Consider the following 16,667-nt stretch of genomic DNA (forward strand, 5'->3'; position numbering starts at 1 on the left):
ATGGAGTGTTCCAACCTATCAGCCCCCAATGAATTTATCCTCTCTGGGTTTCCATATCCACAAGGGTTCAAACTGCCCTTGCTTCTCTTCTTCTCAATCATGTTTGTACTCACTCTTTCTGGAAATTCACTCATCATCTTAATGGTGATTTATGACCTTCAACTGCACAAGCCAATGTATTGGTTTCTGTGTAATCTCTCCATCCTGGACATGACCTTATCAGCTGTGGTGGTTCCTAAAGTTATTGCAGGATTCAACGTCTTGGGAAGGGTCATATCCTTTTCAGGGTGTGTCACCCAGGTATTCTTTTTAAACATTGTTGGGTATGCAGAATGTTTCCTTTTCACCGTGATGGCTTATGACCGCTTCTTGGCCATATGTAAACCACTCCATTATGGCAACATTATGGGCTGGAAATTGTGTCTCATTTTCTCCCTTGCTACCATAATTGGTGGGTGCCTCCATGCTACCTTTCAGACATCTCTCACCTTTTATTTGTCTTATGGGGAAAATAACCATATTGATTATGTCTTCTGTGATGTTCCACCTGTCCTGAAGTTGGCTTGCAGTGACATACATTTCAAAGAACTGATTATCATCATTGACATGGGCTTTATAACGATGACCTGCTTTCTCCTCATCCTAACATCTTATGTTTACATCTTCACAGCCATTTTGAAGATCAGTAGCAGTGAAGGATGGCACAAAGCTTTCTCTACTTGTTCTGCCCATCTTACTGTGGTGTGCCTATTCTTCCTGCCAGTGTTCTATCACTATTTGAGGCCAGTTTCTCAGGAATCCATGGATAGTGTGTTAAGCATGTTCTACACCATCATCACACCTTTGTTGAACCCACTAATATATTCCCTTAGGAACAAGGAGATAAAAACTGCTCTCCTGAAACTCTGGCATTGGAATCCAGACTAGACAGCAGCAGGTAAACCCAAGACATTTTAGATTAAAATAAACAAATAATGATGAACAGTCAAAGTTTTTCATTATATTTTATCTATTGTATGTCTGCACTCAAATTTTCTATTGACCACTGTTAAAAAATAGATATAGAGGGTCAAATTGCATGGAAGGCAGAGGATGACTAAATATCTATGGAGATTCCCAGTTATCCAAGTCATGGTTATTCCAAAGATGCTTTTTTCAAGAGGCAACTAGACTTTCTGGGGGGAGAGGTTTGAAGACATTTCACTTCTCATCCAAGGAGCTAATTCCGCTCTGACTGGATAGTGGAGAATGCTTGATGATCCAGTCATCCAGTCAGAGCAGAAGAAGCTTCTTGGATGAGAAGTGAAATGTCTTCAAAGAAAAATGAAAAAGTTGCCTATTGAAAAAAAAAGCATCTTTGAAAGAAAGCAGAGGAGCTGAATAGAAACATTTTATTAATTTTATTTATTTATTTTTGTCAATTGCTTATAAGATAATAGGTATAAGTAAAAACATAGTTATGAATACATGGATACATATAAAAAAACTTTGGTGCGCTTATGCATGCCCCCTATATGGGCATCAGCAGATTGTTTCAAATCACACAATCTGTTGTGTGTGTAATCACTTCTTTCATAATTATGGGGTGAATGACTTGCTTTGAGGTGCAAAGTAGTAGATGTCAGCCTTGGAAACCATATTTTACTTGGAAGTTTTGAGGCTGTCACATTTGGTGCCTGGAAATTTGTGAGGGGGGATTTCACAGAGAGGTGGAAGATTAGACTCAACAACATTCTTTCTTGGAAAGTCAAGGACATGTTACTCTAGAGTAACATGGAGTGGAGAGGAGTGTCTGGAGAAATGTCTCCAGTTGGGACAATGTTTTGTTTGGGCCATGTGATGGATTGCTGGGTGCAGGGGATAAATCTTTTATTTTCTCTTGGGTAGGGAAAACCCAGAACTCTCAGATTTAGGTTTTCCCCAGATTTGCCAATATGACAACTCAAATGAAATGGAACTTTAAGAAAATGATTTTCTCAGAGTTTATTGGTTTGGAGTTGGTTAGTTGGAATGCTGACAGTGGAATCACTAGTTGGTCCTCTTATCTTCATGTGGTTTCCAAGAAAAGATTGAACAGATGATCAGGAAAGTATCTGAGATGTAAGCAATGCTGAAGGAAACCTGAAGTTTGCTGACCACTCATTCCCATGCAATGTTGCTAGCTCCTCTCCTAGAGAGGTCCACATCCAACCAGAACTTCTTCATAGAACTTCATGATGTCCTTCTTCAGCCAGTTTCAATTAACTTTGCTGACATGGAAGAGAAGGAACTCCATCAAACCATCCTCCCCACACCATGTCTCTTTATGAGATGTGATATGTCTAAATCTTTCTGGACTGCTAGCTGGGATTTTTCTGTCTCCTGCAAGGTCTATTACTGAAGGGATGTCAATTAAGGCACTTAGGAAAAACAATCAGAGAGGGAAAAAATAATTATTTAACTAGTTTTTATTGGAGAGCTTGTACATGACTTTGAGTTTTAGAAGAAAAAAAGTGTCTTTAAAAAAACAAGAACAAAAGCAACACATATATACATAACATCCTCCCTAGATGAATGTATTATACTAATTAGCATTCAACTAGGGAGGATATTATGTACATATATTTTTTAAAGTACACTTTTTCTTGTTAAGGCCTTTTTAAATACGTTTGCATTTTGTATTTTAAGCTTCTTTAAATAAAGTAAAAATTTTCAAATAAAAAAAATACTTAACAACTTTTTCTGAATGTATTGTCTCATGCTGTATGAATGTCTTTGATATAGCGCCTTCCCTAGTCAAATGGCAGACATAATGTAATTCTTTCTCTGGAAATTCTTTCTCTGCAAATACAAGAGGGAATTCCTCACATTCATCATCATCATGATGTAAAAAAGATGTTGAGACTCTAGAAAGAGTGCAGAGAAGAGCAACAAAATTTATTAGGGGACTCAAGGACAAAACATATGAAAAAATGGTTGCAGGAACTGAGTAAGTCTAGTCTAATAAAAAGAAGGACTAGGGGAGACATGATAGCAGTGTTCCAATATTTGAGGGGCTGCCACAAAGAAGATGGAGTCAAAACTATTCTCCAAAGCACCTGAGGGCAGAACAAGAAGCAATGGATGGAAACTAATCAAGGAGAGAAGCAACTTAGAACTAAGGAGAAATTTCCTGACAGTTAGAACAATTAATCTGTGGAACAATTTGCCTCCAGAAGTTGTGAATGCTCCAACACTGGAAGTTTTTAAAAAGATGTTGGATAACCATTTGTCTGAAGTGTCAGGGGTTTCCTACCTAGGCAGGGGATTAGACTAGAAGACCTGCAAAGTCCCTTACAACTCTTATTCTATTTTAGAATAGAATTCTATTCTGTTCTAGTCAAGCTGTTCAATTGATTAATTGTTCTTAATGTGAGGAAGTTTCTCCTTAATTCTAGGTTGATTCTATCCTTGTTTAGTTTCCACCCATTGCTTCTTTTCCTCCCTTCTGATGCTTTGGACAATAGGTTGACTCCCTCTTCTTTGTGGCAGCCCCTCAAATATTGGAACACTTCTATCATGTTACCCTTTATTCTTCTTTTTATTAGACTAGCCATGCCCAGTTCCTGCTACAGTTCTTCATATTTTTTAGCTTCCAATCCCCTAATCATTTGTGTTGCTCTTCTCTGCACTATTTCCAGAGTCTCAACATCTTTTTAATAAAATAAATAGCAATAAACAATTCAATAATAAAAATTTTAGTAGAGAAGAATGAAAGGAAAATCAAAAGCATTTTTATTTATTTTTTTATGCATGGGAAGTGTTATTCAGTGTCAATTTGTTATATGAAAAACAGAAATGAGGTGACTCAATTATAGTGACAATGGGTGAAACAATGGAAGACCTGAAGAACCAGGCTGGACACAGATCCTCTTGAAGAAAATCAATCTGTCTGTTCATTAAAGCCCAACATGGACTTGATGGGTCATGTTCAGCCATTGTCCTATGGCACCGGACAAGAATGTCCCCAAGAAAAATCTAAATGATGGCTTTCTTGGTCTTAAGTCATGTGATTGCAGACAGCATCTTGACTTTTTGAATGCCCTGGCAATTGGTATATAAGATGGACCCTTATACAGAAAATCATAAAATCAGGGGAAAATGGAAAACAATACATGTCCAGTCATATAAATAGCAAGAGCACTTAGACTTATATACCAGTTCACAACAGTTTAATCTGGGTCCTCATTTTACTGACCTCAGAAGGATGGAAGGCTGAGTCAACCTTGAACCTGGTGAGATTCAATTTGCCAAATTGCAGGCAGCCAGCAGTCATTAGAAGTAGCCTGCAGTTCTGCATTCTAACCACTGTGCCACCACAGCACTAAAACACAAATCATAAAGATTTATTTATTTCAGATTCCTAGTAAGGTAATATCTGCTCATGTTTCAAGAGAGATATAAGCTTGCATTAATCATGAAGATTGGTGGTCCTTGCCATTTTTGTTATGATTTTTTGCAATTATAAATGCATTCAATATTCCTTTCCCTAGTCTTTTTGTTTTCATTGGAATTGTAACTACCAAAACCAACAGGGAATCTTCCAAAGAAAAATTAACAAAGAATCATAGAAGCAAGTGAAAAACAATATGTAATCAAAAGGGGAAGGATTGGGTCATATATACTAGGGATGCATTTTTAGTATTGCATATCTATAAATTAACTGAATTTCTTGCTAAAAACATGCATCATATCCAGAGCATGTCATGAGATTATAATATTGGTTGACTAGAGTAGTAAGTCTAGATTAGTGTAACAGAAGCATAAGAACAAATCAGGAAAGAGATAAGATGGATCATGGATTATAAATTGAGGACAACATAATGGGAATTAAGGGAAAAACAGACGTTCAATTTTCAAGAAGGAAAAAGATAATCCAAATAATAAAGCAGAAAAATGATGAATAAATTAATCATTCTAAGTTAATTCCCTTTGGAAACAATAGGTCTTAACTCATGGCTAATTGATTTTTTTATGATTATGTGTGCAAACTTTCAAACTCACCTATTGTTTGAAAGTAATTGTTTCCCAAGGGAGTTTCTGGCCAATTTTAATCGCCTTTCTCCCAAATCAACCATATTTTAAAATAATGTTTATTAACTCTAGGGAATAAAGGCAGAACATTCACTGAAGATGCAATGTTATAAAAAGATGTGGAAATGAAAGAGTCCAACTGCTCCTACCTGGAGATACAAATACATACAATTCATTGCAGTGCTCCAATATCTGAGGGGGCTGACACAAAGAAGAGAGGGTCAAGCTATTCTCCAAAGCTCCTGAAGGCAGGACAAGAAACAATGGATGGAAATTAATCAAGGAGAGAACCAACCTGGAACTAAGGAGAAATATCCTCACAGTAAGAACAATTAACCAGTGAAACATCTAATATTTTATTATTTATTTTATTTTGTCAAGCAATTATTAGATAACAGGTATAAGTATAAACATGGTTATGGATACATGAAATGGATATGAATAAGAAAAAAAGAAACAATAGGACAGGGATGGTAGGCACGTTGATGCACTTATGCACACCCACTACAGACCCTTGCTTCCAGAAGTCGTGGGTGCTCCAATACTGTAAGTTTTTAAGAAGAGATTGGACAGGCATTTGTCTGACCTGTTATATGGTTTTCTGCCTGAGCAGGAGGTTGGACTAGAAAACCTCAATGATCCCTTCCAATTCTGTTATTCTTTTATTCTGACTGCCTGATTCTGCATTTCACATCTGCACTTCATATCATACAAGAGTTCATAAGATCTTCAGAACAGAAATCCAAATATTTCTAGATGTATCTCACAATAATGAATGATTTTTTAAAAAAATTGCAATTACATTTGTTGGAATTTTTGCAATTAATTATATCAACTGAAGTTTACAGAAACAGAAAGTCTGAAAACCTCCTTTCTATGCTCAATTCAGGATTCATCTTGGAGCAACTAAAATACATTGCTGTCCATCAAGAGAAAGTTCATCTGTTTTCCTTGAAGTACTCAGTGAGTCTTCCAAACAGAAAGAGAATTAAAAGTTACAAGGCTACAAGTTAACAAGCAAATAATTCAAAATCTCCATCAGGATTTTCCACTTACTCTTCCAGGAACAGCATTAGAAATATTGTCATTTCTACTCTTCCAGTCAATTTCACTCCAGCAAATATCGCATTTGGTGGGGGGGTGGGGGGAGAGAAATGAATTAAATCACTCCTTCCCTGAGATTTTATTTATTTAATAATTTATTAGAGTGTTAAACCACAGAGGGATTCTGAGTGGTGTATATCGTACAAAGTATAATGTTGGAATAGATAAGTGAAGTATATAATAATGCTAAACAAAATCTATCTTCCATGCTGTGCGATCGATGAGTCTTCAGGAATTTCAACATAGTAAAAGGTATACTAGGCGAATGCAAATTGTTTTCTTCATGGTCATCTGAGGATAGACATTTTTCAATTTGTATATGGACTATATATGTGCTTAAGAGATAAAAACATGGTTTGGATCCTGTCCATCACATTTTCATATCAAAAATTTCCTAACTAATATATAGGAAGAACTGCATGTTTTCCATCACCAAGGTTACTTGTTTCTAACTCCATACCTCTGTTTTCTCTTGGGTTGATGGAAACTTAGCTCCTATCTTTTTACTATCAAGCAATTTCTAACTAACATATAAACAAAATCTGATTTCTCCTACCCAAATAAAAGAACCTCAATCCCAAATACTTCTGTTCTCTATCAGGTTAATGAGTAAAGGAGAATATTCCTATTACTTTCTTAGTGGCCTCTTCTCAAGAGGATATTTTGCAAACATTTTGAAGCCTGGTCTTTCTCTGGCATTTTTTCTCAACCTGCTGTTGATAGTGCCTCTTTCAATAGGCCAACCTTTTGGCTAATGTTTGCTAGTGGGAGGAAATTCCCATTGTTCATTGTCCAGAGTCAAACAGGATCAGTAGATTTAGGTGAGCAGATTTAAATAAGACAAAAGCCATTAGGTGTATCCCATTTGCAGCTCAAATAGGATGAGTTATAGCCAATCAACAGATCAGTCAAGGAGAAGAAAATCCTGCTAGATCTTTCAAAATAACATTCCTAAAAGAATTACAACCTAATTTCCCCAACCTTATTTAAATCTGCAGGTGTAAATACTGGTTAAATACTAAGTAAATAATGCTTTTAACACTACAATAGGTTCTCCTTTTCAGTTCTTATTTTTTTTCCAAATTACATAGAATTTTGGGGTATAAGGAGTATTTCTCCTTTACAAGTCCTGACTGAGCACTAGGGATCTACTGACCTTCATGCATTTGTAGACCAGACTTTAGAAGTTTGAAGAAGAGATTTATTTTCTTTGCCAGACATTACTTCTTTCAGGAACATCATTAACTCTGAAAAACAACCCCAGATTTTGAGAGGGAGCCTTTTTCAGATTAGTTAAGAGAACTGAAGAATCTTCCAAATTGTGTTAAAGTTATAAAAAGTAATCACAGATTGTAACTTTAAGGGAAGAGAGCTAATAATACATTGAACAAAATTACTGAGAAATGACTGACTAGCAGTTCCAGTTATCCAGAAGATTTTTTTTTAAAAAATAAGGAACTTGTCTTACTGTTCAATGATGTATTTCAATAGATATGAAAACTGAAAAATAAACAGCTCTCTCTTCATCATGCTGAGAAGCAATGATGTGATATAGATTTATATGTCAAAGGAAGAGTTGACTGGTGGGCATGATCTTCTTAGAAAATAATTGCAATATCTGTAAAATTTAAGTATGCTGTCAACCAATGGTGGGATTCAAAAGAATTTATTACCGGTTCTATGAGATAGTTCTTCTCTCAGCATTCAAAATACACCAATTTCAAGCATGAAAGCTTACCTTCTAGGGCAGCCCCAGTAAGTAAAACAGCTGAGGGGCTGGAATTCACTGTGCCACATGAATCACTTGAGCTGAAAAACATGGAAATATAGGACAGGATTGGGTGGGAGCAGGTGGGCAGGGGCAGGTGATCGTTGGATCTACCAGTTTGCTAGAACCAGTCCGAACCAGCAGCATCCCACCACCGCTGTCAATGCCCTCTCACAAGTAGGAACTAACCCCCTTTGCTCAACAGGTTGGATAATTGAAAACAAAAATCCCATATGGAGTGTCCAAATCAAACAGCCCCAGAGGAATTCATCCTCTCTGGGTTTCCCTGTACAGAAGATTTAAAGGTCCCCTTTGTTATCTTCTTCTCAATCATGTTTGCACTCACTCTTTGTGGAAATTCTCTGATCATCTTGGCAGTGATCACCAACCTTCAACTGCACAAGCCCATGTACTGGTTCCTCTGTCATCTCTCCATCCTGGACATGGCCTTCTCAGCTGTGGTGATTCCCAAAGTTAGTTCAGGATTCAACCAGCAGGAAAAGATCATTTCCTTCTCAGGGTGTGTCTCACAGGTATTCTTTTTGAACTCAGTTGGGTGTACAGAATGTTTTCTTTACACCGTGATGGCTTATGACCGCTTCTTGGCCATTTGTAAACCACTTCACTATGGCAACCTCATGAGCTTAAAAGCCTGTGTCATTCTTTCCTTGGGTACCATAATTGGAGGGACTCTCCACTCTGCCTTTCAGAGCTCTCTTACCTTTCATTTGCCTTATGGAGAGAACAACTATATTGACTATATCTTCTGTGATATTCCGTCCATCCTGAAGCTGGCTTGCATTGAGATACATGTTATAGAAATGATTATCATCATTGACATGGGCTTCGTGACAATCACCTGCTTTCTCCTCATCCTAGCATCTTATGCTTACATCATCACAGCCATTTTGAAGATCAGTAGAAGTGAAGGACGACACAGAGCTTTCTCCACTTGCTCTGCCCATCTTACTGTGGTGATCATATACTACCTGCCCTTATTTTCCCGTTATTTGAGACCAGCTTCTCAGGACATCATGGAGAGTGTTGTATGTGTGTTCTACACCACCATTACACCTCTGTTGAATCCCATAATATACACACTTAGGAACAAAGAGATGAAAACTGCTCTGATGAAACTCTGGGGTGGGAATCCTGAGTAGATAGCAACAGGTGTGCACCATGTATTTTTCCTCAAGTTTAGATGACCAGACGTGAACTCCAATTTACTTTACTATGTGGATCTGCAGAGACCAGAACTACAGTATCTATTAACTAATTTGTAGCTCAGCCAGGATTTGATAGTTTTATAGATTATGTGAATAGAATAGAATAGAATAGAATAGAATAGAATAGAATAGAATAGAACAGAGTAGAGTAGAGTAGAGTAGAGTAGAGTAGAGTAGAGTAGAATAGAATAGTTGGAAGGGACCTTGGAGGTCTTCTGATCTAACCTCTTGATTAGACAGGAAATCCAATACCATTTCTTTTTATTTTTTAAAAAATTCTGCTTATCTCTTGCATATCTGTGTATATTTCCACTTTTTATGCTTGTTTGAATCAGATGTATACTAAAATACATTCACTTTGGAATAAAATTTGTTCTTCTATTATTCTTTTATTGTTTAAAAGGGAACTGTAACAAAGTATATTATCAGTTTTGGAAATATTATAGATAATTCTGTTTCAGTAAAAGCTGCAGAAATATTAATAATGAAACAGCAGTCTGTGTGTTTGAAAGTTTTGTAGATTATGCCAATATTTTCCTGAGATTCCAAAATTTACTCAAACACTGTCTATTACATTGTGTTCTGATTGAGTCATACTGAGGTCTCTGATCATCTAACTTCCTAAGCTTTTGGAGAGAAAATGTCTTATGAGGACTTCCTTGATGATCTTCATTTAAGGAAAAGAGTCCTTCTGAACCAATGGGATGGTCCACATCTTTGGACTTGTTCATTCCGGCTTTTGGTAGGATTCAAATGTTTTTACTACCAGTTCTGTGGGCACTGCTTGGTGGGAGTGACAGGGGAAGGATATTGTCAGCTGGTGCTCCATTCAAAATCCAAGAAAGAAATACTTAGACTCCATTATTTAGAGAAAATATATCTTTTACTGGAAATCAAGTGGTAACCACAAAAGAATTCTGAATCTGAGAAAATGAGCACGTAAATCACATATACAAAGTGATGACAATGTTCCCACCCCCTATAGTTCAATTGGCTCATCCAGTTAAAAGTTGTGTATATCATCATGTGGGCATCTCCAGGTGGTGATGAGGCCTCTGTCCATTGACCTTGACATATTTTGATAAAGAGTTGCAGCTGCACATAGAATAGGACAGAAGCCTAAGCAAGAATCTATCCCCCATCCCAGCTTATACAATTCTGTTTTGTAACACCTCCAGCTCACTTCCCATAACCATATCCCCCCTCCTCCCCCCGTTACTTATGACAGCCAAAAGATACCAAGAAAAGGGAAAAAATCTTGAAGGCTGACATTCGGCCCTCCTGCAAAAGAGACGTTAGTCCTATAAAAGATAAAAATAGAAGTTAACAGAAAATATACATGTAACACCATAATACTATTTTTTAGGGTTTATCAGGATATTTAGTATGAAATGCCTTGATAAGCTTAGGAGCTCTAATGTCCTTCTCATTCAGACTGGGAAGGAGGAAAATGTTTCCAAGCAATCAAATATTGGAGTCGACCCCTTTGTTTTTGAGAATCCAAAATTTCTTTAACTTCAAAATGTTGTACACCTTCAATTAGCAATGGCACAGGGGGATTGACCTGAGTTGGAGGTATGTTCAGGTTTTAATAAACTAACATGGAAAACAGGGTTCATCCATTGGAAGGTTTTAGGTAATTTCAGTTGGACTGCCACAGGGTTCACAATTTGTTCAATTGAGAAAGATCCAACATACTTAGATCCAAGCTTTTTTGACTTCTGTGCGGTCTGCAAATATCTGGTGGATAAAAAGACCTTGTCACCAACTTGATATGGTTTTTGTGGACTTCTCTTTTTATCTGAAAAATTTTTATGGGCTTGATGAGCATCATCTAATGCTTTACGGGTAACCGGCCAGGTAAGCTGGAGCTGTGTTATCCATTCATCTAATGACTGAATGTTAGGTTTCTCCTGTGGAAGCTTCAGTATGGGTACAAAGTCTTGTCCTGAAGCCACCTTAAATGGAGTAAACCCAGTACTACTATGTACCAAATTGTTATATGCCACTTCAGCGAATGGCAATAGGTCAGTCCAATCATCTTGCTGATAATTTATATAACATCAAAGATATTGTTCCAATACTGAGTTAGTCTTCTCACAAGCCCCATTGGTTTGTGTGTGGTGGGCAGAGCTTAAGCACTAGACAAAGCCCAATAATTTCAGGAACTCCTTCAAAAAGTTTGAGGTAAACTGGACACCCCTGTCTGAGATTATGCATTCAGGAACCCCATGTAGCCTGTAGATATGTAAAATAAACAGTTTAGCTAACATTTTCGCAGGTGGGATTTTCAGACAAGATATGAAATGTACCTGTTGGGAAAACAAATTGGTTACTACCCAAATAACTGTATTCCCCCCACTTTCAGGTAATTCCACTATAAAATTCATAGAAATTTCCTTCCATGGAGCAGTTGGTCTAGCCACATTTTTTAGTAAGCCTGCTGGTTTACCAGGAGGCCGTTTGGCTGAGGCACAGATAGGACAGCTAGCCACATAAGTCTCAATGTCCTTTTTCAAGGTAGACCACCAAAATTGCCTTTTAATCAAGTGTAAGGTCTTCACGAATCCAAAATGTCCAGCAGCTTTAGAGTCATGAGCTTGCTGTAATATTTGGTTTCTCAGCTTTGCTGGCACATATAATTTGGCCCCCACCCATGCCAATCCATCTCTAACCATACAGTTATTTGAGTGAGCAAGGAACCAATCATCAAGTTTTAGAACTTCTTTTAATTGTGCAGTTAAATCATTTGATAAATCAACTTCCTTCTTTTTCTGGGCTCTGGTAAGTACTGGAGCTGCCAACTGTTTGATTGTGACAATAGGCTGTACCACTTCTTGGTGAGCACTATTATATTGAGGTAATCTAGATAAAGCATCTGTCTTGAAGTTCTTCCCCCTGGAATGTACTTCAAGGAAAAATTAAAGTGCTTAAAGTACTGTGCCCAGTGAACTTCCTTGGGAGACAGCTTCCGAGGTGTTTTCAAAGCCTCCAAATTTTTATGATCTGTCCACATCTCAAATGGGTGTTTTGCCTCTTCTAAGAAATGCTTCCAAATTAACAGAGCCCAGCGAACTGCAAAAGCTTCTTTTTCAGTTAGTTCAGTTAGTTTACAGGAATTATATGAACATGGTTGCAGAGTCCCCATCTCATTTGCTTGTAGTAACACTGTCCTGACCGCTACATCCCTCGCATCGGCTTGGATTACAAAAGTTGCCTCCATGTTTGGGTGCTTGAGTACTGGTTCAGCAGCAAACAGTCGTTTCAGCCTCTCAAAAGCAGCTTGACATTCCATGGACCACTCCAGTGGTTTACTAGGCTTTGGTTTCACCTCCCCTTTGGTTTTTAGGAGATTTGTGATAGGCATTGCAATTTTCATAAAAGCAGGGATGGAATTGATGGAAAAAATTAGCAAGTCCCAAGAAACTTTGAAGTTGTTTCCTGGTGCAGGGAGTAGTCCCATTCCAGAATAGCACAAAATTTCCCCAGATCCATTTCTATGCCATCATGTGATATGCAATAGCCTAAACAGTCAATTTTCTCCTGCTGGAATTCACACTTGGACAACTTGCGTACAGCTCAGCAGCTCAAAGTTTTTTCCAGAACTGACTGCACTAGTTTCACATGTTCATCACGAGTCTCAATGTAGATAACAATATCATCAAGATAAATCAACACCCCTTTGTATAAATGTTCATGCAACACCTGATTGACATGAATACTGCAGGGGCCCCCTGTAGGCCAAATGTAAGAACGTTGAATTGGAAATAGCCCATGGGCAGTTAAAAGCAGTTTTCCATTCATCCCCTTCTTTAATTTGAACTCAGTAATATGCTTGTCTCAGGTTGAGTTTCATAAAAATGTTCCCTTTGGCCAAGTGGGACAACATATCCTTCATCAAGGGGAGGGGGTACATGTTCTCCACCGAAATGGCATTGAGGTTTCTATAGTCCACACATAAATGAAGAGAGCCATCTTTCTTCTCATGGAATAATACAGGGGCTGCTACTCGGGGTCTAGCAGGTTGGATGAAACCACGTTCGAAATTTTTATTGATAAATGACCACAGCTCTTCTAGCTCCCGCAGTGTCATCGAGTACAGTTTCAGTTTTGGGAGTTTCACTCCTGGCAAAATTTCAATGCTGCAATCTGTTGAGTGATGGAGGGGAACCTTGTCCAAAGCCTTTTCACCGAATACCTCCTTTAAGTCCCAATATTCCTCTGGAATTTTCTCCTCCCTCCTCAGACTCTTGGTGCCGGTGGAGGCCAGTTCAGTGGGATTCTTGAGTTTCAGTTGAGATTACCCCTCCCCTTCTGGGGGTTGGTCAATACATATGTGCAATGATCCCTTCCTCCAATCGACATGGGGGTTCCATTTCTGGAGCCAGGGCAAACCCAGTATTAGGGGGCACTCCATCCCAGAAGCCACAATAAAACACAAAGTCTCTCTATGCTTCCACATCATCATTTCTACAGGTTCTGTTATGAAATGTGCAGGGCCTCCCCCAGCTATCGATCCATCCAGTTGGCAAAAGGCTATGGGCTTTTTTAAAGTCTTTAGCCTTAAGCCCATTTTCTCTACTACCTGATTACAGACCTTGTTCACCCAGAGTCTAACAAGGCCAACATTTCCCTTTGGCTCCCGAAGTGGGTACCCTTAATCTCACTGGAATGGTATTAGGGCCCTTGCTTGGACTTACCAGTGAGTCGTCTTCCAATTCAGATTCACTCTCTTCAGAAGAGGTTGGAGTTCCCAGCTCCTCTCCTTTCGGAGGGGCAATCTCTACAACCTCCTCCATTTTAAGCGCCATTTCGTGAGGCTTTGCTGGGGATTTTTCAGGTTTTCTTCCTCCTGGCACCCCTTTGGCTCTAGCTTGGCATAGCAGTCTGCAGCCCGGTGACCTTCCTTCCTACATCAGAAGCAAGCAGTGGTCTTGGGCTTTGCCACCATTCCTCCCCTTTGAGGTTTTAAGGCTTCTCGAGGGCTGGTGGGGGAGGACTTGCTCCAACCAAGCGCCCACCCCCCCAGTGTCTGTTTCGGTAAGATCAATTTCCACCTCTGCTGCCATCACATACCACAGCTGCAGCTCATGGGGTTTCTTCTAGCAATAAGCTTTGATATACATCTTCATTCAACCCATCTTTAAAAGCTTCTATCAGGGCTCCCTGGGACCAGCCTCGAATATGACATGCCAGCTCTCTAAATTCCTGGGTGTAGTTGGCTGCTGATCTCCGCCCCTGATTTATGGTCTTCATCCTAATTCTGGCCTTATATTCAGCAAGTGGGTCTTCAAACCTGGCCTGCAGTGCAGTCATGAACAGATCATAAATCATCAGCTGGGGGGCATTATCATTCTGTAAAGTCACTATCCACTTTGCAGCTGTTCCCTCCAAAACCCTTGTAACACATCTAACTTTGGCTGCTTCTGAGGAAAAATCCTCTCCATATTCCTCCATATGGCTTCAGACTTGTGCCAGGAAGAATCCTAATTCCTTGGGTTCCCCTCCCCCCATATTTTACTTCCAACGGAGGCACCTTTGGAGTTCTGTGCCTTCTGGCAATTACTCCTTCTGCTGGGAGGCCCCTGGGCTGCTGCTGCCTGTTGCGCCAGCCCAGGTTGATTTATGGGGTTGGCTGCTCTGATTCTTTTGGCTGGGGCTGCCTCCCCCTCCTCCCCCTCCTCTCCCTCATACCTTTTCTCAGTTTGAGGTTCTCCAATAGCTTCATTTAAAAAATGCATGTCTTGAGTTAGTAAAAAATTCTTTCTTTCCTTCTCTTGCCATGACTCTTCTCTTCCACACCGATGGATAGTGGTCATTCCTGGAGGAGGCTTTTCCTCAGGATCCTTCCAGCTGACTCCCAGGGATCATTTGGGTTTTACAGCTGGTTTTCACCAAGACTTAATTCTGCTGACAAGTCGGCTTCCCCGGCCGCCTCTAACAGCAGGGAATCTGGTCCTCCAGTCACCTCCAGGTCTTCTTGGTCATTGGCTGGATTTGACATTGTGTTCAGATCCCCTTGGAAGAAAATTTATTAATTCTCCAGGTGGGCTGGTAATGTGGAGATTCAGAATAATGTCAGCTCCATTCAAAGTCCAAGAAAGAAATACTTAGACTCCATTATTTAGAGAAAAGATATATTTTACTGGAAATCAAGTGGCAGCAACAAAAGAATTCTGAATCTGAGAAAACGGGCACTTAAATCACATATACAAAATGATGGCAACGTTCCCACCCTCAATAGTTCAATTGGCTCATCCAATTAAATTTTTTGTATATCATCATGTGGGCATCTCCAGGTGGTGATGAGGCCTCTGTCCATTGACCTTGACATATTTTGATAAAAAGTTGCAGCTGAGCATAGCATAGGATAGAAGCCTAAGCAAGAATCTACTCCCCTCAGCTTATACAATTCTGTTTTGTAACACCTCCAGCTCATTTCCCATAACCATATCCCCCCACCTCCCCTGTTACTTATGACAGCCGAAAGATGCAAAGTAAAGGGAGAAAATCTTGAAGGCTGACAGATACTGTAAAATCTCCAGTCAGAGGTGGTATTTGCCAGTTCTCCAAGCTATTCAAAATTTCTTCTAACGGTTCTCCAGAACTGATCAGAACCTGCTGAATACCACTTCTGCTTTTGACTCATCCAAACTTCATGGATTCACTGTCAATCTTACTTGGTTCTAAGTTGCATCTTAGTGGTGGCACAGTAGTTAGAATGTGGTATTGCAGGCTAACTTTGCCCACAGTCTAGAGTTTGATCCTGATGGGCTCAAGGTTGACTTAGCCTTCTATCCTTCTGAGGTCAATAAAATGAGGACCCAGTGGAGATCCAGATTGTTGAGGACAATATGCTGAGTCCGTAAACTGGTTAGAGAGGGCTGTAAAGCACTATGAAACGTTATAAAAATCTAAGTGCTATTGCTATTAATATGGATCATTTGAGTATCATATACCACATTTAACCTTGGCATTTAAATTACATTCCCTGATCATCACAGATTCCATCTAAACTTCATAGTTTAGACAGAGGAATAGATACATAATACTATATGTATCTAATAACCTATCTATGTACTATGTACTATGTACTATAATATGTACTATATAATATAATATAATATAATTTTTTCCCTAATGAAAATATATTGGATATTTTTGCAACAATTCCAGTATATTCATCCTGTTTATGGTTTCAAAAGAATTGGCTCCATCTCAGATGTAGATAGCAATAGCAATAACACTTAGACTTATATATTGCTTTACAGTGCTTTACTGCCCTTTCTAAGCGGTTTACAGAGTCAGCATATTGCCCCCAATAATCTGGGTCCTCATTTTACCCACCTTGGAATGATGGAAGGCTGAATCAACCTTGAACCTGGAGAGATTTGAACTGCCAAATTGCAGACAGCTGGCAGTCAGCAGAAATAGCCTGCAGTACTGCACCCTAATCACTGTGCCACCATGGCTCTATTGTAATTGTATTGTAGATAATTGTAATTTGTAATGTCTGA

The 16,667-nt window shown here is 39.0% G+C and overlaps 2 protein-coding genes across 2 annotated transcripts; both read left to right on the forward strand.

The window, feature by feature from the left end:
- LOC113451530 (olfactory receptor 10G6-like) lies at positions 1–927 on the forward strand. The gene has a single exon (XM_026722900.2). The coding sequence runs from the start codon at positions 1–3 to the stop codon at positions 925–927; it is 927 nt and encodes a 308-aa protein (XP_026578685.2).
- A 7,230-nt stretch (positions 928–8,157) lies between these two features.
- LOC113451534 (olfactory receptor 10G6-like) lies at positions 8,158–9,084 on the forward strand. The gene has a single exon (XM_026722904.2). It carries the CDS (start codon positions 8,158–8,160, stop codon positions 9,082–9,084), a length of 927 nt encoding a protein of 308 aa, XP_026578689.2.
- The last annotated feature ends 7,583 nt before the right edge of the window (positions 9,085–16,667 follow it).

Source organism: Pseudonaja textilis, chromosome Z (genome assembly GCF_049901715.1).
Source record: "Pseudonaja textilis isolate UNSWEBS1 chromosome Z, rPseTex1.2, whole genome shotgun sequence".
In the NCBI taxonomy this organism is placed as follows: Eukaryota; Metazoa; Chordata; class Lepidosauria; order Squamata; family Elapidae; genus Pseudonaja; species Pseudonaja textilis.

Bases quoted from the DNA above. Each gene is read 5' to 3' on its own strand.
- LOC113451530 (XM_026722900.2), top strand. From the start codon at position 1: ATGGAGTGTTCCAACCTATCAGCCCCCAATGAATTTATCCTCTCTGGG.
- LOC113451534 (XM_026722904.2), top strand. From the start codon at position 8,158: ATGGAGTGTCCAAATCAAACAGCCCCAGAGGAATTCATCCTCTCTGGG.